Source organism: Heptranchias perlo, chromosome 23 (genome assembly GCF_035084215.1).
Source record: "Heptranchias perlo isolate sHepPer1 chromosome 23, sHepPer1.hap1, whole genome shotgun sequence".
Lineage (NCBI taxonomy): Eukaryota > Metazoa > Chordata > Chondrichthyes > Hexanchiformes > Hexanchidae > Heptranchias > Heptranchias perlo.
The window spans coordinates 30768113-30789992 of NC_090347.1; the positions used below are offsets into that span (position 1 = coordinate 30768113).

At 39.2% G+C, this 21880-nt stretch overlaps 1 protein-coding gene across 1 annotated transcript in view; it reads right to left on the reverse strand.

Annotated features, from left to right (window-relative positions):
• Nucleotides 1–21880, reverse strand: part of tbcd (tubulin folding cofactor D) — a 259910-nt gene that overhangs the window by 80072 nt on the left and 157958 nt on the right. Inside the window, exons 19-23 of the mRNA XM_068004296.1 lie at nucleotides 19687–19760; nucleotides 14709–14826; nucleotides 12283–12343; nucleotides 8033–8055; nucleotides 71–102 (exon numbers count right to left, since the gene is read on the reverse strand). Of these exons, the coding sequence (XP_067860397.1) occupies nucleotides 71–102; nucleotides 8033–8055; nucleotides 12283–12343; nucleotides 14709–14826; nucleotides 19687–19760 (308 nt within the window). The remainder of the gene's footprint in view (nucleotides 1–70; nucleotides 103–8032; nucleotides 8056–12282; nucleotides 12344–14708; nucleotides 14827–19686; nucleotides 19761–21880) is intronic.

Sequence of the window (21880 nt, forward strand, 5' to 3'; positions counted from 1 at the left end):
TTGGGATTCAGCTGATATTCATTTAAATGGTCAATCAAGATGGTACAAGATGATATATTCCTTAACTTACCTGCTGGTCTCATAAATGCTCCACCCAACCCTCTACAGAAAAGGAATAAGCAATAGGGATAATTGAGTTTTTAAATCATGAAATCATAATCACAGCAAATAATTGTCTGCCATTTTATACACTCAGCTGTTTTTGTTGCCCCAGAAATTTAAATAATTTGTTGATTTCCAGCATCTATGAATGCCTGTTGGTACAGACTAATGACCTCTTCTTAACAACAGAGTTTCAATCGATCCTTTCATTGAATTTTATTTGCAACTTTAACTCAGTTCCACTGTTATACAGTAAACAAATATTGCAACATGTGCTCATCCCGTCGGGATTCGGGACACAGAATTATCTGGACAGGCAGTTCTCAACAGTTATTTAGAAAACCTACAATACATTTTATCCATCAAGTTATTTATTGTACATAAGCACTATATTATCAACATTAAATCAGAAATAAATGGAACTTTATGGTCAACTGTAAAACTGAATGATTTTAAACAGCACATAGTATTAGCCATACTTAACACAAACTGAAAATATGTGCTTTCGGCAGAGTTTAGTATGATATATATTCCACATGATGGTTTTGCCACATAGTCATGCCACCAAGGCAAGATTCAGAAATAACGCTACTTTAGCATCAACAAATGTTTATGTTAAGCAGCATAATAATGTAAGTAATCTGTAGTTTTTTTTTAGTAAATGTTCTAGACATGATACCTAGAAATTGCTGTTGGCATGTTAATCAGGAGGTTAACTGTTATTAAAAGTTTTGGAATTTTTTTCCAGCTCAATAACCCTAATTATTCCTGTGTGTTGTTGCAAGTGTAAATCATAGATTTACACAAAATAAAATACTGTGCATGTTGGAAATCTGAAATAAAAACCGAAAATGGTAGGAAAGCTCCCCAAGTCATTATTTATATTAATGATTTGGATGAGAATTTAGGAGGCATGGTTAGTAAGTTTGCAGATGACACCAAGATTGGTGGCACTGTGGACAGTGAAGAAGGTTATCTGGGATTGCAACGGGATCTTGATCAATTGGGCCAGTGGGCCGATGAATGGCAGATGGAGTTTCATTTAGATAAATGTGAGGTGATGCATTTTGGTAGATCGAATCGGGCCAGGACCTACTCCGTTAATGGTAGGGCGTTGGGGAGAGTTATAGAACAAAGAGATCTAGGAGTACAGATTCATAGCTCCTTGAAAGTGGAGTCACAGGTGGATAGGGTGGTGAAGAAGGCATTCGGCATGCTTGGTTTCATTGGTCAGAACATTGAATGCAGGAGTTGGGATGTCTTGTTGAAGTTGTACAGGGCATTGGTGAGGCCACACTTGGAGTACTGTGTACAGTTCTGGTCACCCTATTATAGAAAGGCTATTATTAAACTAGAAAGAGTGCAGAAAAGATTTACTAGGATGCTACCGGGACTTGATGGTTTGACTTACAGGGAGAGGTTAGACAGACTGGGACTTTTTTCCCTGGAGAGTAGGAGGTTAAGGGGTGATCTTATAGAAGTCTATAAAATAATGAGGGGCATAGATAAGGTCGATAGTCAAAATCTTTTCCCAAAGGTAGGGGAGTCTATAACGAGGGGGCATAGATTTAAGGTGAGAGGGGAGAGATACAAAAGGGTCCAGAGGGGCAATTTTTTCACTCAAAGGGTGGTGAGTGTCTGGAACGAGCTGCCAGAGGCAGTAGTAGAGGCGGGTACAATTTTGTCTTTTAAAAAGCATTTGGACAGTTACATGGGTAAGATGGGTATAGAGGGATATAGGCCAAGTGCAGGCAATTGGGACTAGCTTAGTGGTATAAACTGGGTGACATGGACATGTTGGGCCGAAGGGCCTGTTTCCATGTTGTAACTTCTATGATTCTATGAAGTCGGGCAGCATCAGTGGAGAAAGAAACAGAGTTAATGTTTCAGGTCAAAGACCTTTCGTCAAAACTGGAAGATGTTAAAGAATTAACAGTTTTTAAGCAAGTACAGAGCCAGGGAAAAGTGGGGGGGGGGAGGAAGGGGATGTCTGTGATAGGGTGGAGGGCAAGAGTGATTAAATAACAAAAGGGATGATGGTGCAAGGCAAGGAAGGTGGTAATGGGATAAGTTAAGAAACAAAACATGGGTCTAGGGAAGCTGTAAATGGCAACAGCAGAACCATAATCAGCAGCTGCAGTGCCACAAAAAAAAAGGGGGCAGTGGTTATGGTCTGAAGTTATTGAAATCAATATCGAGTCCGGAAGGTTGCAAAGTGCCTAAATGAAAGATGAAGTGCTGTTCCTTGAGCAGAGGACAGAGAGGTCAGAGTGGGAGTGCGACGGCAGGTCAGGGTCATGCTTACAGAGCAGAGGTGTTCAGCAAAGCGATCACGCGTTTGGTCTCCCCAGTGTAGAGGAGACTACATTGTGAGCAGCGAATACAGTATACTAAATTGAAAGAAGTACAAGTAAATCGCTGTTTCACCTGGAAGGAATATTTGGGGCCCTAGACGGTGGGAAGGGGGGACATGAAAGGGCAGGTGTTGCATCTCCTGCGCTCGCACGGGAAGCTGCCATGGGAAGGAGAGCAGGTGTTGGGAGTGATGGAAGAGTAGACCAGGGTGTCGCGGAGGGAGCAGTCTCTTCGGAATGCTGAGAGGGGGGTTTACTGTGATTTACTGCCCACACAATGGACTGCTAAATGGGGGTAGAAGAACTCATTGAAGACCAGTTGTCAACAGAATAACTTGCAATTATATGGTGCCTTTAACATGGAAAAACGTCCAAAGGTGCTTCATTGAGACATAAGCAAAATAAAATGGAAACTGAGCCAATGAGGGTGAAAGATGTGGACCATAAGGAGGGTCTTAAAGGAGGAAAGGTGGAGAAGGCGAGGGGTTTAAGGACGGAATTCCAGAGTGTCTGGCTTAGGCGGTTGAAAGGCATGTTCGCCAATGGTGGGGCAAAGGAGTTGCAAGTTGCACAAGAGGCAGAGTTGGAGCAATGAAGAGTTGTAAAAAGTTACAGTTAAATTTGAGATGCTAGGAGACTGGGAGCCAATATAGGTCACAGGTTACATCGAAACTACAGCACAGAAACAGGCCATTTGGTCTAACTGGTATATGCCAGCGTTTATGCTCCACACGAGCCTCCTCCCTCCCTGCTAGATCTAACCCTTCTATTCCTTTCTCCCTCACGTGCTCATCTATGCTATATGCCTCAACTACTCCTTGTGGTTGCGTGTTCTACATTCTCACCACTCTTTGGGTAAAGAAGTTTCTCCTGAATTCCCTATTGGATTTATTAGTGACTATTTTATATTTAGGACCTCTAGTTTTGGACTCCCCGACAGTGAAAACATTTTCTCTACATCTACCCTATCAAACCCCTCAGCCTTCTCTTTTCTAGAGAAAAGAGCCCCAGCCTGTTCAGCCTTTCCTGATAAGAATATTCTCTCAGTTCTGGTATCATCCTTGTGAATCTTCTTTGCACCCTCTCCAATGCCTCTACATCCTTTCTATACTATGGAGACCAGAACACAATGCCCCAAGTGTAGTCTAACCAAGGTTTTATACAAGTTTAACATAACTTCTTTGCTTTTCAATTCTATCCCTCTAGAAATGTACCCTAGTGCTTGATTTGTCTTTTTCATGGCTTTATTAACCTGCATCGCTACTTTTAGTGATTTGTGTATCTGTACCCCTAGATCCCTTTGCGCCTCTATCCCGTTTAGACTCTTATTATCTGAACAGCATGTGGCCTCCTTATTCTTCCTACCAAAATGCACCACCTCACAAATAACTGTATTGAAATTCATTTGTCAATTACGTGCCCATTCTGCAAGTTTATTAATGTCCTCTTGCATTTTGACGCACTCTTCCTTTGTATGGTGGTGGGTGAAACCCTCATCCATGCCTTTGTCACCTCCAATCTCAACTATTCCAATGCTTTCCTCGCCAGCCTCCCATCCTCCACCCTTGGTAAACTTCAGCTCATTCAAAACTCTACTGCCCGTATATTGTCCCACTATCCTGACTTTGTTATGTCTTTTTCTCCTACTCAGTCTAACACATACTCACCCTCAAAAATATCATGTACAGTATATTGCAATAAGGTACTGCTTGAAAGTGCATTTTTAAAGCAGCATTTAGGTTTAGCTCCCTCTTCTATTTTTGTAAGCCTGGAAGAACAGACTTGGACCACAGCCAATGTTTCTGAGCAAGCCTGTATCTCACGTCACCTGGCGTCACTTGCACCACATCTCCCAGCAAAGCCACACACACCTTGCAGGATGCAGAATGTGAACTTAAGGAATCATGACTGAGCGAGACACAGTTCACAAGTGAGAAGAAGCAGCAAGCAGTAGTGGAAGATAAAGAGCAGGCATCTGCTGCCCAGAAGGCCAGCCTGGTATCTACCTCTGTTGCAGTGCCAAGGGATTTAAACGTCACAGGGTCTACTTATAAAAGGAGATTGCTATTTGAGCAGAATTGTCCACAGTATTCACTTAAGTCCATATAAAATACCATGGGAAGATCTGGCTAGAAGAAGTAAATGTGCTGGCTGCCTGCAGGGTTTCAGTGACAAAGAGTTGGGATTCGGGTGGCTCCGTCTGTCCTTGTGCTGGTTAATGAGATTTCGCTGCAATTGATTCAGCCATGTCCATCACTTTTGTTGCTGACTTTTGTGGAGGATTCTACCAGCTAAGTAGATGAAAAGTTGTCTGCACGATAGTCTACCATAAAGCATGTGGCAACTCCACAGGCAAATGCCAAGAACCTTGCGGCTGCGATTCATTGAATGGTTACAGCACAGAAGTAGGCCATTCGGTCCATTGAGCCCATGTTGGCTCTTTGTAAGAGCAATCCAGTTAGTCCCATTACAACGCTCTTTCCCCCAACCCTGAAAATTTTTTCCCTTCAAGTATTTATCCAATTCCTTTTTGAAAGCCATGATTGAATCTGCTTCCAGATCATAACTACTCGCCACGTAAAAAAGTTTTTCCTCATGTTGTCTTTGGTTCTTTTGCCAGTCACCTTCAATCTGTGTCCTCTAGTTCTCGACCCTTTTCTGCATCCTTTCTAAGGCTTTCACATCCTTCCTAAAATGCGGAGCCCAGAATTGGACACAGTACTCCAGCAGTGGCCAAACCAGTGTTTTATAAAGGTTCAACATAACTTCCTTGTTTTGTAATCTATGCCTCTATTTATAAAGCCCAGGATCCCGTATGCTTTTCTAACCACTTTCTCAACCTGTCCTGCCAACCCCCAGGTCTCTCTGTTCCTGCACCCCCTTTAGAATTGTACCATTTAATTTATATTGCCTCTCCTCATTCTTCCTGCCGAAATGTATCACTTCGCATTTCTCTGCGTTAAATTTCATCTGCCATGTGTCCGCCCATTCCCATTCCACCAGCCTGTCTACGTCCTCTTGAAGACTATTACCATCCTCCTCACTGCTTACTACACTTCCAAGTTTTGTGTTATTTGCAAATTTTGAAATTGTACACCCAAGTCCATGTCATTAATATATATCAAGAAAAGCAGTGGTCCTAGTACCGACCCCTGGAGAACACCACTGTATACCTTCCTCCAGTCTGAAAAACAACCATTCACCACTACTCTCTGTTTCCTGTCACTTAGCCAATTTCGTACCCATGCTGCCAAAACCCAGTTTATTCAAGGACTTCATTGCTGCCCAAGGGTCTATTCCCACTTAAAAGCTATCGATTAAGGGTTAGTTGGTGCACACAATATACCAGGGGACAGGTGTCTTATTATCTATTAGCTGAGCTTTGGAGATTTCACAACAGGGACCAGAATGTATATATAAAAAAAAATCAGGAAATACAACTAATTATTGCTCCCAAACAACAAAAAAACTCTATTCTCTTCCATATCCATGCTGAGCTCAGGCCATCAAAAAACCTCAGAGTTTTAGGACAGTATTTGCTAGTTGCCTTGATAGTACCTTGATTAGAAAGTTTTTCTTAAGTCAGAAGAACTTGTGCATTTGCAGCAAACCAAACACCAAACTTAAACAGATATGACTAGAGCTAATAAATAGAAAGAGTCTGGAAACATGTGGTACACAAAAGCACGTGGGCTCCTGTTTAATGAGGTTTCTATTTTTAATCTATCTTCAGCTTTTCTCATGTTTTTCGAGGTACGTGAACAGAAGCGCAACCAGAATTAAAGCGGATACTTCAGGTTTTTCCGTCTTCACCTGATTTTGCATTAAATAATGACTTTAAAAAAATTCAAAATAAAAACACCGGCTTTGGTGTAAACACAAAAATTGCTAAAAATAAACACTGAAAAAGAAACATGGAAAACTAGACTCCTTAAATTTTAGGCTACATGTGTGGGTTGTTTGGGCATGTACAGTGACCGAGAGGAAGAATGATCATTACAGTATGTTAAAGTGTAAGCTGTCAGACAGTCTAATCAGTTTAATATGACTTGAAGAGATAATATTAAGTCAAAGATAAAGCTTGGAGGAGCATGGGTTAATAAGGGACAGCCAGCACGGATGTTAAAGTCAAATCATGTCTGACTAACCTGATTGAGTTTTTTGATGAAGTAATAGAGAGAGTTGATGAAGATCGTGCAGATATTGTGTATATGGACTTTCAAAAGGCATTTGATAAAGTACCACATAACAAACTTATTCGGAAAATAGAAGCACATGGAATTAAAGGGACGGTGGTAACTTGGGTACGTAATTGACTATGGGATAAGAGGCAGAGAGAGTAGTGGTGAACGGATGTTTTTCTGACTGGAGAGAAGTATGCAGTGGGGTCCACCGGGATCGGTATTAGGACCATTGATTTTCTTGCTTTATATATAAAAATGACCTGGACTTGGGTATAGGGAGTATAATTTCAAAATTTGCGGATGATACAAAACTTGGCAGCGTAATAAATAGTGAGCAGGATAGTAGCAAACTTCAGGAGGACATAGACAGACTGGTGAAATTGGCAGACACATGGCAGATGCAATTTGATGTGTATAACTGTGAAGTGATACACTTTGGGAGGTAGCATAATCTAAATGGTACCATTTTGAGGGGGGTGCAAGAGTAGAGGGACCTGGGGGTGCATATTCACAAATCTTTAAAGGTGGCAGGGCAAGTTGATAAGGCAGTTAAGAAAACATATGGGATACCTGGCTTTATAAATAGAGGCATTGAATACAAAAACAAGGAAATCATGCTAAACCTTTACAAAATCACTAGTTAGGCCACAGCTGGAGTACTGTGTACAATTCTGGGCACCACACTTTAGGAAGGACGGTAAGGCCTTGGAGAGGGTACAGAAGAGGTTTACCAGGATGATACAAGGGATGAGGGACATCAGTTTGTGTAGAGATTGGAAAAGTTGGGATTGTTCTCCTTAAAAAAGAGAAGGTTAAGGGGAAGCCTAATAGAGGTATTCAAAATTATGAGGGGTTTTGATAGAGCAAGTAGGGAGAAAGTGTTTCCTCTGGCAAATGGGTTGGTAACCAGAGGTCATAGATTTAAAATAATTCGCAAACAAACTAGAAGGGAAATGAGGAGAAATGTTTTCACACAGAGGGTTAAGATCTGGAACACACTACATGAAAGGGTGGTGGAATCAGATTCCATTGGAACTTTCAAACGGCAATTGGACATGTACTTGAAGAGGACTAATTTGCAAGGTTATGAGGAAAATGCTGGGAATGAGGCTAAATTGGACAGCTCTTTCAAAAAGCCAGCACAGGCACGACATGCCGAATGGCCTCCTTCTGTGCTGTAAGATTCTATGAAAGGGTTGTGGACACCTTACCACGGTTATATTTTCAATTTACATTACATATATTGTGATTTTTTTTTAAATTAAAGTGAGCAAAAATGGTGCTGTGTATTATGAAAAATTACAGACTGTATTAAATAATGCTGATAACATGCAATTGCCTCAATAATTACAAAAAAAATTGAAATGAATGATAAGTAAAAAAAACTCTTACCTGTATAATTGACAGTTGTAAAGCTGAAAAGAAATAACAGCCATTAAGCAAATACAAATTGTATCTCTGTGCATTTTAGTATTACAACACAAGGTCAGATTGGTCAGTTTAGAGTTAGCATACATGCAGTAGAAAGTTTAAAGTTGCTTGACGTACCAATTCTAATTAGTAAAACAATTAAATGGAAAGGCTTGCCAAATTGAATTTGAAGAGGTTGCTTATTACTACGTAGTCATGATGTGGAGATGCCGGTGATGGACTGGGGTTGACAATTGTAAACAATTTTACAACACCAAGTTATAGTCCAGCAATTTTATTTTAAATTCACAAGCTTTCGGAGGCTTCCCCCTTCGTCAGGTGAACGATTTTTCACATCGTTCACCTGACGAAGGGGGAAGCCTCCGAAAGCTTGTGAATTTAAAATAAAATTGCTGGACTATAACTTGGTGTTGTAAAATTGTTTACTATTACTACGTAGATAGTAGTGAGCAAGGAGGTAGGCATATGCTGGATGTTCCTTTGGTTACTTATTGAAGCAGAAAAGAGAAATGAGGAAGACTTGACTGAAAGATCAGCCTGGTGATGATTCCCAATGCGAATACAGCAGCCTCACTCGCCATTTATATTCACACATATGATGAGAGAACATAAACAGAAATATGGATAATGTAAATAGAAATATGACCTGAGAGTTTCATGACCATCTTAATTGAAATCGACATAACCATTATCTTCATTGGCAGATGGCAAAACCAAAATCTAAAACTGTGTTGCTCACTAATATTTGGCACAGAAAATAATCCCAACGAATGTCTTTTCCAAAGTCTACTTTCTGAAATGCTGCAACATACAGTAATGGGAAGCAGGTCTGTGCCTGCAATTCCCCACACAGACTGCCCCTGATTTCAATCATCCCACTGTGGGCATTTGGCAAGTGGATGCAAGTAACTTTCCTACAAGAGGAAAAACTCTTTCTAACCAACAGCTTCAGTTTAAAAGGGCACTTTCACTTGATGTACATAAACTAGAATAACTCTGCCTATTAATAACATTCTCTTGCCTTCTTTTGTTCAAGAGCATGAAAAGGAGAAGAAAGATCATTGAATCCCAGCCTGGGCGACATCCTACAGTTGGCAGACCATGAATACATGCCCAGAAGCACATGGAGCAACAAGTCAGTTAAGGACCATATGTGAAGGACAGATAGGTTGCAATTGGCCCCTGGCTGTACTATCAGCATAGCCATTCTCAAATAACTCCAATAGAGGCACACCTTGCATTTCATTATTGTAAGATTCTTTAAAATAAAACACATTTGAAGAAAAACTACATAATCAACAATGTCAGAGTTTCAAATTACTATGATAGTTACATCAGTAGGAAGCAGAATTATTATTCAGAGGCACCTGGCATACACAATTAAAAATGGCACACACCATCATCCAACAGATAGGATGGACAGGTGCCAAGCTACCTTTTAAACGTCCAAGTTGAAGATCCATGAGATCACACCAAGAGGACTCACCCTTCCCTGTGAGGACTCAATTTTAGAAGGCACAATGTTCCTGATGCTTCATGGTAATCACAGTTTAAGATACTCTTCACAAACATCTGCCAAGACTTTTGCACGAACCTAAGAACCTTACTGACTGCTTCTCTGCACTAGCTTGATTTTTGACTGTTTAAATCATACAAAAAGTTATACAATTTAGTTAAGACACTACATGTACATTTGACACAAGCAATTAATTCTGTCCTCATTCTGAAAGACTTATTGAGTCGAAAATGTTTATTAATATTATTTTGAATGGATCACAGAATTACAAGCAAAGTGTCTTTAAAACTAATCATTATTTATTATATATATATATATATGTGTGTGTGTGTATGTATGTATGTATGTGTGTGTACACATAACATTATTCCACTGTTTTGGTTGTTACATAACATTTGGATATTGATTTGGAGTGCAGCAGGTTGCTTTTTTAAAAATACGTTTACTAAATTGTATCTGTTTTGTATGAACTGAATTCAAATGCAGTTCCTGTTCTATGTCCCACACTGCCTTCAAGAACAGCAATGAATTTACTTCATAGTGACACACTGATGTAAAATTTCATTAACCTCAATTAGCTCCAATCCATTTCACCTAAACTTTGTTAAGGTTTTGTTAATCAAAGGTTAAAGCATGCCTTCATACACAATGGTCTGATTCTTTTCCTTTACAAAATTAACAAAGTATACATGCCTTCTTGCATTGTCTACAATCAAAAGATACAAGGAATTTGTATCAGTAATGGAATGTAAAAAGAATAGCAAGGCAGCTTCAAGTATCATTCTTGAATGCCAACAGAGGACAGCATTAACTTAGCAAAAAACAGGTTTAGGATTATGAATCAAGGCCTTAAGCAGCAAATTTTTAGTATCAATTATACAGTATACACTTCCATTTGGGACCAATATTGCTGTATGTACTTCAAGAATAATGGGCCAGAAATTGCTCCCTAAATAACGAAGATTAACAATGCTCTCCGTTTTTAGTGGCGAATTGAAGGAGCAAGTACCAGCATTTGCGCATGCGCTGTGAAATGCGGAAACCTGGAACTCGCTCCTAGTGGTTCGCAGGCGATATGACAGCTTCGAATTAAAGGGCCATTGCACGCTGCAATCAGAGAAATCATTGAAAAAGCGCCAACTTGCTTGTCTACCCAGCTGGAAAGTAACTAATTACGCCACCAAACAGGTAAGTTTAAAAATATCAAGTCTAAACTATGCTTTAACAGCGCAGTAAATCTTAATGATTGCCAAACAACTAAAAATTAACTGTTAAAAATATGGAGTCTCATATTACTCTTTATTTTGATAGTTTTTGGTCATTGGAATTTTTTTAATTTAAAAAATTGTTAAAATTTTTTTACTTTTCCCTTCTGTCTCTTTAATTTAATTCAATTATTTCTTTGGATTTATAAAAAAAATTAATTTTTTTAAAATTTACAATGACATACAGAATACTAACTTCAAATGAATGAAGTCTGCTTGCCTGCTTGAGCAATGCAGCCTGAATCTATGGGCGTGACTTCTCTTCCTGACAGATTTTGTACGCGTGTCTTCTCATCACAGACTTTTCCAGCTGCATGGCAACTCAGGCTGCTCAGAGGCTGGGTTGATAGCGCACATTTTTTTTTGACGCTCAAATTCAAGCAATTGGACGCCACAGAGCCTGCAGTATTTTTGTTAATTTAATTCCCAGGAGCTGCTGTGAGTGTTGCCTCACCGCACTGCGCGATTTCTGACCCATTATTTTCAAGGGAAGGGCCTTATGCTGAACCAGTATAAAATTGGCTAGGAGTAAATTTTAATGGGCCAGATCTTGCTGAAAAAATAACGGCATGTGAACGGCACGCGCCATTATTAATGCGCAAATCAGCCAGCAACTTGTAGCGAGAGATACCTCGTGAATTGCGAATTGCCACAAGTTGCTGGCTGATTTGCGCCACTCCGCCATTAGCTTTGCGAAAACAGCATCTCACACTTAACCTCCCCATGATTTTCATGGAGTTGCTGCATTAATTGTCCATTAAACTCACCACAGAAAGTTAAGTCTAGTAATTAACAGCGTAAGTATCCTTTTAACAACGTGATAATTATTAATAACTGCCAATCAGCTGCTTTAGCCCAGAAAGTGAACAATTAAAAATGTGGAGTCCCATTCCTTCAGCTTGTGAATTGTTTTAGGAGATTTTAAAAATGTCAAAATTTAAATTTAATTTTTTTTTTCTTACTTTTCCTTTCTGTCTCTTTTTTCTTCTCTCTCTTAATTCAATCTTTCTTTCCCTCTCTTTATGTACCTGATTTGACATTGAATTCACTCACTCAAACTCACCCTCCTTCTCAGTCCTTCCCCTGATTATTTCTCAATCATTTATTCTCATTGGTTAAGGAGATACACTATTTTTCCCATTGTTCACCAAGGTCCCAGATGCACCGTTGCCCTCGCTCTGCGCCCTTATCAGTTGCACTTCCAGCAACTTTGTGGGAATTTTTTTTTAGAACCTAAACGTGTACAAAAAATATCTAACTAACGAAGCACGACACGGGATGCCCCACTCCAGTAAAATCTGGCCCAATATGTTGTAATTTTTTTTTGTTAAGTGGTATGAAGCTACTTCATCCTAAAGTGAACATTACACAACTCTTGTCAAATGCAAACCAATCAAATTAGTTACTAAGTTGTAGTGCAAGAGTCATACCTTTCGATGAATGTTCTTGAGACTTTCCAGTGTATTCTCGTTAATATAGTCAGTCACTGGCCTGTGAGAAACATGATTTTATTGAACCAAATTTGAAAAACTGACATAAAATTGCATGGTAATATTAACTTTAAAGCATTGAAGTGTCTAATGATTGCTCCTCATTTTGTTGTAAAGACTTTGCTATATGTTTACGAGCATCTAGTCAATAGTCCAGTCTAATAACAGGTTCTCTCTAGGGCACTCCCGCGCAATTTGAATTGATTTACTCAACTATCAAATGAATTAAAATAAGAAGTGTAAGCAACAACCAATTTTGACATTTGGCAAACTGTCCTTTTTATATAGCATCACTTTAAAAAAAACAATTAATTTGAAGAATCCTACAACAGTCAGCTAACAATGTACAACACACTTGCTGTTTCCCAGTTATTTACTGGAAAAAAAATATTGTAATAGATCATCGTTCATATAAGGCTACTATCCTTATGATCAAATATCATCAGAACCAATTAAATACTACAGGGCCTATTTACAACGGCACGGCATTTCTGCCAGCAGAAATTATTCTGGGTTACTGCCCACATTATTTTTCGCTGGATGGCAGACGAGAATAATTTAAACATATAAATTTACCTCTGGCAGAAATTGTTCACTTTGAAGCTCAAATTATGCTTCCTGAAGTGAAGCAAAGTAAAACACAGATACCTAGCCCACTGCGTTAAATCTGAATCAGATCTTATACAAAAAGGAAGTCCCGAAAATACACAGCTGAAGACCTGCGCCATTGAGGATAGGATTCCAGTGGTTGCTGGGGTTTTATTTTGAAGGGAGGAGAATTTACAACTAATTTTAAATGTTAGAAGTGGTACTAACGGCTGCTTCAAGTGTGGCTAAAACTGTATGTGGAGAGTCAGGAATTGGCAATTAATACCAACTTAGCCAGAATTAACTGAAAGACTTGGAGGGGAATTAAGCGACATGGGCACCATGTAGAAAATAGCATGCATGTGGTAGTCACTTACTGCCTGACACTACTGTGAAGGTGAATTCACCACCAACATAATATGTCATTTGTGACTTCAGTTTGGGCCATTTCAGTGCAATGGCAGGAAACCTGATTGGAGAAATTCAAACATGGTGCGCTGGGAAAAAGGGCATGGATTTGGGAGATGACAAAAGGACAAGGGAGAGGAAAGGCAGGTTCAAAATGGAGTGATAGTTTGGAAGGACAGAAAGGTCAAGGGTGAGTTTTTTTTTGAGGAGGCGGTAATGGTGGATTTGAAAGGGAGGGGACCATTTACAGCATTAGCTAGCAGTTTAGTGGTAATGGGTCAAAGGAGCAGGAGGTGGGTCTCATGGACAAGATGAGCTTGGAGAGGGCATGAGCAAAGAGAGAAATTAGAGAAAGATGCAGACTCAAGGCTAGCACGGGGATAGGCAGGGGGAGGTTTGGCTTGGTGGGTAAGGGGAACAAGAAGAAGTGGCAGTAGCAGCCAGATCCCTAAACACTAAAATAAAACCAGCATCACGAGATACCACTTAGTTGCTTCAAGTTACCCTTTCAAATTGGTATTTTTTCTTGGACTTAAAAAAAACATTTTTTTCTGTTAAATGAAAATAGTTGTTAAACTAGCAGATTGATCTCCCTCACAGAGGACCAAGAATTAAGGTATCCTTGCTCCTAACTGAGAAATTAATTTAAGTAAAATTTAATAGCACATATAATCTATATTAAACAAGATAAAAAGATACCAGAAAGCAATAGTTCACTCCTGGGGTCCAGACAGTGCTTGGAAAACACCCAAACTTTGAACATCTGAACCTCTCAAATGAATTATCACTTTGTAACTTACTCCTTACTACCTGAGATACAAATTTAAGGTAAAACATGACAACGATACTTAACAGGATTTACATAAATTGATTTGAGTCAAATCTCAGAAGGACAAATAACAAGAAAAATCTAATTACGGAATTACGGGCTGAAATTCTGCTGAGCAATATCAGTAACAAATGTATTACAGCATTCAAACAAAATTCTGTGTGTGCTATTTTAACTAAAGTGCTCATTTCTTTATTTTAAACAGGTTAACACCTTTGTTAACAAAGTGGACCTATTTCAAAGGAACACATTAACACGTTTGTCACTAATATAGTAGAGCACAATTTAACCCACTAATTAACAATGCTCTTCAGAAAAATATGACAAGATTTAAGCTTTTAGGAAACAGAGCTTTCTTGGGTTATTCCATTTAGCAGCTACAACTGAAAACATTAGTTAAAAGATTTCTTACTGCTGCTATCATGGATCTCCATTATCAACAACTTTAACATCATTCTCACATTGAGAGATGACTGTTTCTATTGATGGCTTTTTTTTAGAACATACGTTAATTTAAAGTAATGAAACACTAATCTCATACCTGTTGTTCTCAACAGCCATCTTATACAGTGCAAAAACAATTTCTGCACAAGCCAAGACTGCACCATGACGAGTGTTCAAATCAATGCCTGTTGCTAAAGGTAACAATCGAGGCAAAGCTACAACAAAAACAGAAACACTTTTAATGTAACTAAAAACATATTTTATGTAAAATGCATAGGCTGCAATTCAGCTAATTTGCAATGAATCTCTTATTCATGCAACTACCACAATTCTCACTTAGAATTATATTAAGCCCTAAAATTTGAAGTGGCCCTTAAATCCAGTGTACTGTAAACTGCAATTTAATGTAGTTTTCTTCCTGGCTACTCTGATGAGTTAGTGGATAAAGGCACTACTTGATTTAGATGAGCTGCACCTAAGTAGGATTAAAATAAGGAAATTAGTTCATAGGTTGAACTGAGGCAAAGTTAGCGTTCAATTAAGTATTCTTACATGAATGCTAGAAGCAGTACAAACGAAATGTTGGAAATGGAAGCGTACGGAACAGCAGAAGAAAAGTACATAGATTGTGGAAACGTGGCTACCTCCAGAACTTGGCAGTGAATTCAATATGCAGGTGTATAGATTTTTCAGGGAAGATAGGGATAATGAATGGATGGGTAACTTTATATTTTCAGGACAATTTGGAAATCAAGGAGGTTGAAATGATATTTGAGCAAAGCGCAAAAATTTGAACAGTCTGGCTAGAACTAAAAAAGGTGAATGATAAGGTTTATAATTGGAGTCTGTTAAAGACTACTCCGACAGTTAAAGAAAGATAACTGTACACTACAGACCGCCGAATAGTGGAAAGGAGGTGGAGGAAGAAATATGTACGCAAATATGTGAAATGAATAAAGGATATAGAATAATAATCATGGAAGATTTTAACTATCCCTAAATAAACTGGCAAGAAGAGGTAGATAAAGGGGTACAGGGAATGGAGTTTTTATAATGTGTGCAGGACTCCTTTCTTACCCAGTATGTAAAAAGCCCAAGAGAGGAAGCATTGCTGGATCTAGTAATGGGGAATGAACCAGAACAGATAAGAGAAGTAAGCATAGAGGAACATCTAGGCAAAAGCGATCACAACATAATAAAGTTTAAGATAAAGATTGAGAAGGACATAAGTAAGACAAAGACCAAAATATTAAATTGGGAAAAAAGCTGATTTTCAGAGGATGAGAATGGAACTAGGGAAAATAAACTGGAAAAATTTAATAATAAACAAAGAACTAGAACAGCAGTGGGAATCATTTAAAATGGTGATCAAGAGTGTCCAGGAAAAATATATCCCGCTAAAAAGCAAGAACAAACTAGCTAGTAATTATATGCCATGGATAAATAAAGAAATAAGGGCAAAATTGAAACTAAAAAAAGGCATTCGCTAATTATATAGACAACAAAGGAGTGGATGACAAAAGAAATACGAAAAAGTTAGGAAAGAAGTTTAAAAAAAATTAGGTAGGCAAAGACAAACTATGAAATTAAATTATCAAGGAATATAAAAAGAAATAGTGAAGTATTCTATAGATGCACAAATAACAAACGAAAAATCAGGATAGGGATAGGGCCACTGAGGGATGCACACGATAAACTCACAGGTAATGAGAGCGAAAAGACAGAAATATTAAATAATTACTTGCCTCAGTATTTACCAGGGAGTCTAACATGGTGGGCATATTAGAAGAGATCAAAAAAGATATAAAGACATTTAAGATAGAAAGTGGGGGGGGGGGGGGGGGAGATAATTGATAAACTAATCAAACTTGAAAGGATAAAACCCCTGGTCCAGATGGATTGCATCCACGCATATTAAAAGAAGTTGGGGAAGAGATAGCAGTGATACTGCTATATATATATATATATATATATAAAAATTCATTAGAAAAAGGAATAATGCCAGAGGACTGGTGGACAGTTAATGTGATTCCTATATTTAAAAAGGGAGATAGAACCAGTCCAGAGAACTATAGGCCAATTAGCTTAACATCAGTGGTACGAAAGATAATGGAATTCTTACTCAAAGATGTAATAGAAAAACATCTAGAAGCCAAAAATATAATAAGTGAGCACAGATTTCAAAAGGGAAGGTCATGCTTGACCAACTTTACTGAATTCTTTGAAGAAGTAACAGAAAGGGTAGACAAGGGTAATGCAGTAGATGTAATATATTTGGATTTTCAAAAGGCCTTTGATAAGGTACCACATAGTAGACTCATGACTGCGGTCAGAGCACAGAGTCAGAGTCAGGGGACAAGTAGCGGAATGGATAGCAAGCTGGCTACAAAACAGAAAACAGAGAGTAGCAATTAAAGGTAGTTACTCAGACTGGCAAAATGTGGGAAGTGGTGTTCCACAAGAATTGGTGCTGGAACCACTGTTGTTCACAATTTACATAAATGACTTGGTCTTGGGAATCCGAAGTACAATTTCAAAATTTGCGGATGACACCAAATTGGGGGGTATAGTTAATATTGAGGAGGACTGCGACAAAATACAGGAAGATATTAATAAACTTGCAGAAGGGTCATGTAATTGGCAAATGAATTTCAATATAGATAAGTGTGAGGTATTGCATTTTGGCAGGTAGAATAAGGGGGCCACATACTGCTTGGATAATAAGAGTCTAAATGGGGTAGAGGAGCAGAGGGGGTACAAATACATAAATCACTAATAAGCCCATAAAAAAGCAAACCAATCACTGGGGTTCATTTATAGAGGGACAGAATTGAAAAGCAGGGAAGTTATGTTAAACTTGTATAGAACCTTGGTTAGATCACACTTAGAGTACAGTGAATTGTTGTGGTCTCCATATTATAAAAAGGATATAGAGGCACTGGAGAAGGTACAATAAAAGATTTACTAGGATGATACAAGAACTGAGAGGTTATACTTATCAGGAAAGATTGAGCAGGATGTGGCTCTTTTCTCTAGAAAAGAGAAGACTGATGGATGACCTGATAGAGGTCTTTAAGTTTATGAAAGGATTTGATAGGGTAGACGTAGAGAAGATGTTTCCACTTAGGGGGGAGACCAGAACTAGGGGTCATAAATATAAAATAATCACTAATAAATCCAATAAGGAATTCAGGAGAAACTTCTTTACCCAGAGAGTGGTTAGAATGTGGAACTCGCAACCACAAGGAGTAGCTGAGGCGACTAGCGCAGATGTATTTAAGGGGAAGCAAGATAAACACATGAGGGAGAAAGGAATAGAAGGATATGCTGATAGGGTTAGATGAAGTAAGAAGGGAGGAGGCTCATGTGGAGCATAAACACTGGCATGGGTCTGTTGGACCGAATGGCCTGTTTCTGTGCTGTACATTCTATGTAATGACAGCATCTTGTACAACAACATAAGAATGGCATGTGCAGATAATATTCTCACAATAATGGATGACTTCAACCAACCAAATTTGTAACGGTAACAGTTAAGTCACAGTTAGAATACTGTGTGCGGTTCTGGGCACCCCATTATAGAAAGGACAATAAATACATAGAGCGCATGCAGCATTGATTCTCTGACAGCATCCTGTAGATTCACTGGGATGTTGTCATGGAAGAAAAATTATGGTTGTGAGCAGACAGTTGAGCTGCTGGAGACTCAGAGGTTTAATAAAGATTTTTTAAAATTATGAAGTCCTTTGATAGAATGAATGCTGAAAGACTATTTCCCCTGGTTGGTGAGTCAGTGAGGAGGAGGCATCAATTTTAAATTGCAACTCAGGGAGTAAGGAGAGGGATGAGGCAAAATCTCTATGCAGAGGGTTGTTGGAACATGAAATGCTTTGCCACGGAGAGTAGCTGAGGAAGAGACATTTGCATCTTTTAGGGGATGAACAGACAAACATTTGAAGCAGAGGAAGATATAGGGCAATGGGATTAGTTTTGGATTGTCCTAGAAAAGAGGCGGCACAGACATGACGGGCCTCCTTCTATGCTGTAAACCTCTATGGTTCAAAAGTGGGAATGCCCTAATGGAAGTCTAGTGACAAAGTGTCATGGACCCAACTACCAGAATTCACTTGTAGACTTTTTTTTATTGCAAGTAATCAGAATGGTCTCCATAATACAGTAACAAACTCTCTGGCATGATTCACTATAACATAATAACATTTTAGATCATCAACCAAACACCACCAGCGAGGAGAACAGAAATATAGGATTTCAGGAAGGCAAAAAGCTGCAAGGTGCCAGAGCCTGTTAAAGGTTTTGGAGATGTCAAGTAGCAAATGAAGAGAAGGATATGCTGATCAGGTGAGATGAAGTAGGGTGGGAGGTGGCTCGTGTGGAGCATAAACATCGTCACAGATCAGTTGGACCAAATGGCCTGTTTCTGTGCTGTAAATTCCATGTAATTCTATGTAAGCACAGCTCTAGAGGAATATTACATGGGTTATAAGATGACCAAAAACAACTGGTTATCATGGATTAAACCAGAAGTTTCAAGGTGATGGAAAGATAGCAGCAACTTTAGAAAGTTCTGATGCAAAGGCAATAGGACAGTAATTATAAATATGAGGGGATCACCTTTCTTAGGAACAAATGAATAATGAACACAATGATGCAGATAATCTGATGGATTTAACAGGGATAAAACTTGATATCGGCAGAATGGAACAATGGAAGAAGTTTTTTTAATAACATCAGGATTAGATTTGGAGGTTATAGTATTTTCTGTGTAAGCCCATTGAGAATCAGACCTATTTTTCAATTATAAAATAAAAAACAGAAAATGCAACAAAACACTCAGCAGGTCAGGCAGCATCTGTGGAGAGAGAAACAGAGTTAACGTTTCAGGTTGATGACCTTTCATCGGAAATATTTTTTAATTGCCGTTTCCTGAAGACTAAATGACACTGAATGTTATTACGGTAAAACAGTTGTATAAATCGGTGTATCGTTAATTGTTGGCATGTGTTGCAATACTATTTATTTTAAGAAAAAAATCTGAGTTTTACTTGGCCACTCACCAGTGTTTGCCATGTATTCTGGAGCATGTGGAGTAAGGTTATGTAGGGTCTTTGCTGTGAGCTCTCTAATAGCACTGTGAAAATATAAAGACAATCCATTATTCTACAGAAAAGCATACTTCAATCTTTAATGCAAATCACAAGAATATACTGGGATTCCTTTTCATAAGATTTATGTATCAGACTGCATAAACATCACAGTGCAATTCATTATCTAACACTGTATGATGAACATCTGTCCCAAAAATAAGATTAAAGCTGCTGAGACTCTGAATAGAATCACAGAAAGGTTACAGCACGGAAGGAGGCCATTCAGCCCATCGAGTCCCGCTGGCTCTATGCAAGAGCAATCCAGCTAGTCCCACTCCCCCGCCCTATCCCCATGGCCCTACACATTTTTTCCTTTCAAGTAATTATCCAGTTCCCTTTTGAAGGCCATGAGTGAATCTGCCTCCACCACCCCCCCCCCACCCACCCCCCGGGCAGTGCATTCCAAATCTTAACCACTCGCTGTTTTTTAAAAAAAATTCCTCATGTCACCTTTGGTTCTTCTGCCAATCACCTTAAATCTATGTCCTCTCGTTCTTGACCCTTCTGCCAATGGGAACAGTTTCCCTCTATCTGCTCTGTCTAAACCCTTCATGATTTTGAATACCTCTATCAAATCTCCTCGTAACTGTCTCTGTTCCAAGGAGAGCAACCCCAGCTTCTCCAGTCTAATCATGTAACTAAAGTCCCTCATCCCTGGAATCATTCTAGTAAATCTCTTCTGCACCCTAAGGCCTTCACATCTTTGCTGAAATGCAGTGCCCAGAACTGGACACAATACTCCAGTTGTGGCCAAACCAGTGTTTCATAAAGGTTCATGACTTCCATACTTTTGTACTCTATGTCTTTAATTATTAAGCCCAGGATCCTGTATGCTTTTTTAAACCGCTTTCTCAATCTGCCCTGCCACCTTCAACGATTTGTGCACATATACCCCCAGATCTCTCCCTTCCTTTTAGAGTTGTGCTCTCTAGTTTATATTGCCTCTCCTCGTTCTTCCTACCGAAATGTATCACTTCGCATTTTTCTGTGTTAAATTTCATCTGCCATGTATCCACCCATGCCACCAGCCTGTCTATATCCTCTAGAAGTCTATCACTATCCTCCTCACTGTTTACTACCCTTCCAAGTTTTGCGTCATCTGCAAATTTTGAAATTGCGCCCTGTATACCCAAGTCCAAATCATTAATATATATCAAGAAAAGCAGTGGTCCCAGCACCGGCCCTGGGGAATGCCACTGTACACCTCCCTCCAGTCCGAAAAACAACCGTTCACCAATATGCTCTGTTTCCTGTCACTTAGCTGTTTCAATGCATCTTCAGAGTGAATTACAGAGATACAAAAAGATCGGCTCCGATATGCCCCTTTGGCACAATACAATTTATGCCGTTTTTAAAAATCTAAAATAGTGCTCGTTACTTTGCTGTGTTTGTAACAGATACTGTTACTTCCGTATTGCTCTTCCAAAAAACACAAGAGAGCACATCATCTTTTCCCAGCACTGATCAGGTGCAATCAGGAAACATAATTAGCATTGGGACTTCCTGCTCGTCTTCATTACCATGGAGAGGGCAGACTCCGGACACTGCTGAAGGCGCTCTATTGGGTGCAATGAAGATCCTGAGAGAAAGTCCTGACACTGCCTAGACCTTAAAAGGCAGCAGCAATGTTGAAGGAACAGGTTAAATGAAAAGCACCTTACGACCCAGGAAATCATTTTTTTTAATGACAATAGGGGTAGAATTTTTAGAGTGCCAGCTTTGATGGATTGTGGTAGGTTTGTAATTTAACTTATGTGTGCCAGAAGCTGTGATTTGTTTGCCAGTAGTCTTCATGTGCATTTGAAGGTTCCATCTCTTGTAAATCGTTTTGATTTGTTATGTCATGGCTGCGATCGTAGCGGCACCCCAGGTAGCAGTTCAATCAACTCTGCAGTATGCCTTGGAGGGAGCTGCTAAGAGGATAGCATTGTTGTTTTCCTGTACGTACTGTTTGGCACAAATGTGGGCATGGAAAATTATGGTACTGGATAGGAAGAATGTGCTGGTTTGACGGTGAGGCTTTTGGTTTTATTGCAGGTGGCATGGAGCAAGTGCAAGGTCAATGGGAAGGAGTGGTGAGGGGGAATAACTTCAGTGGCTGACG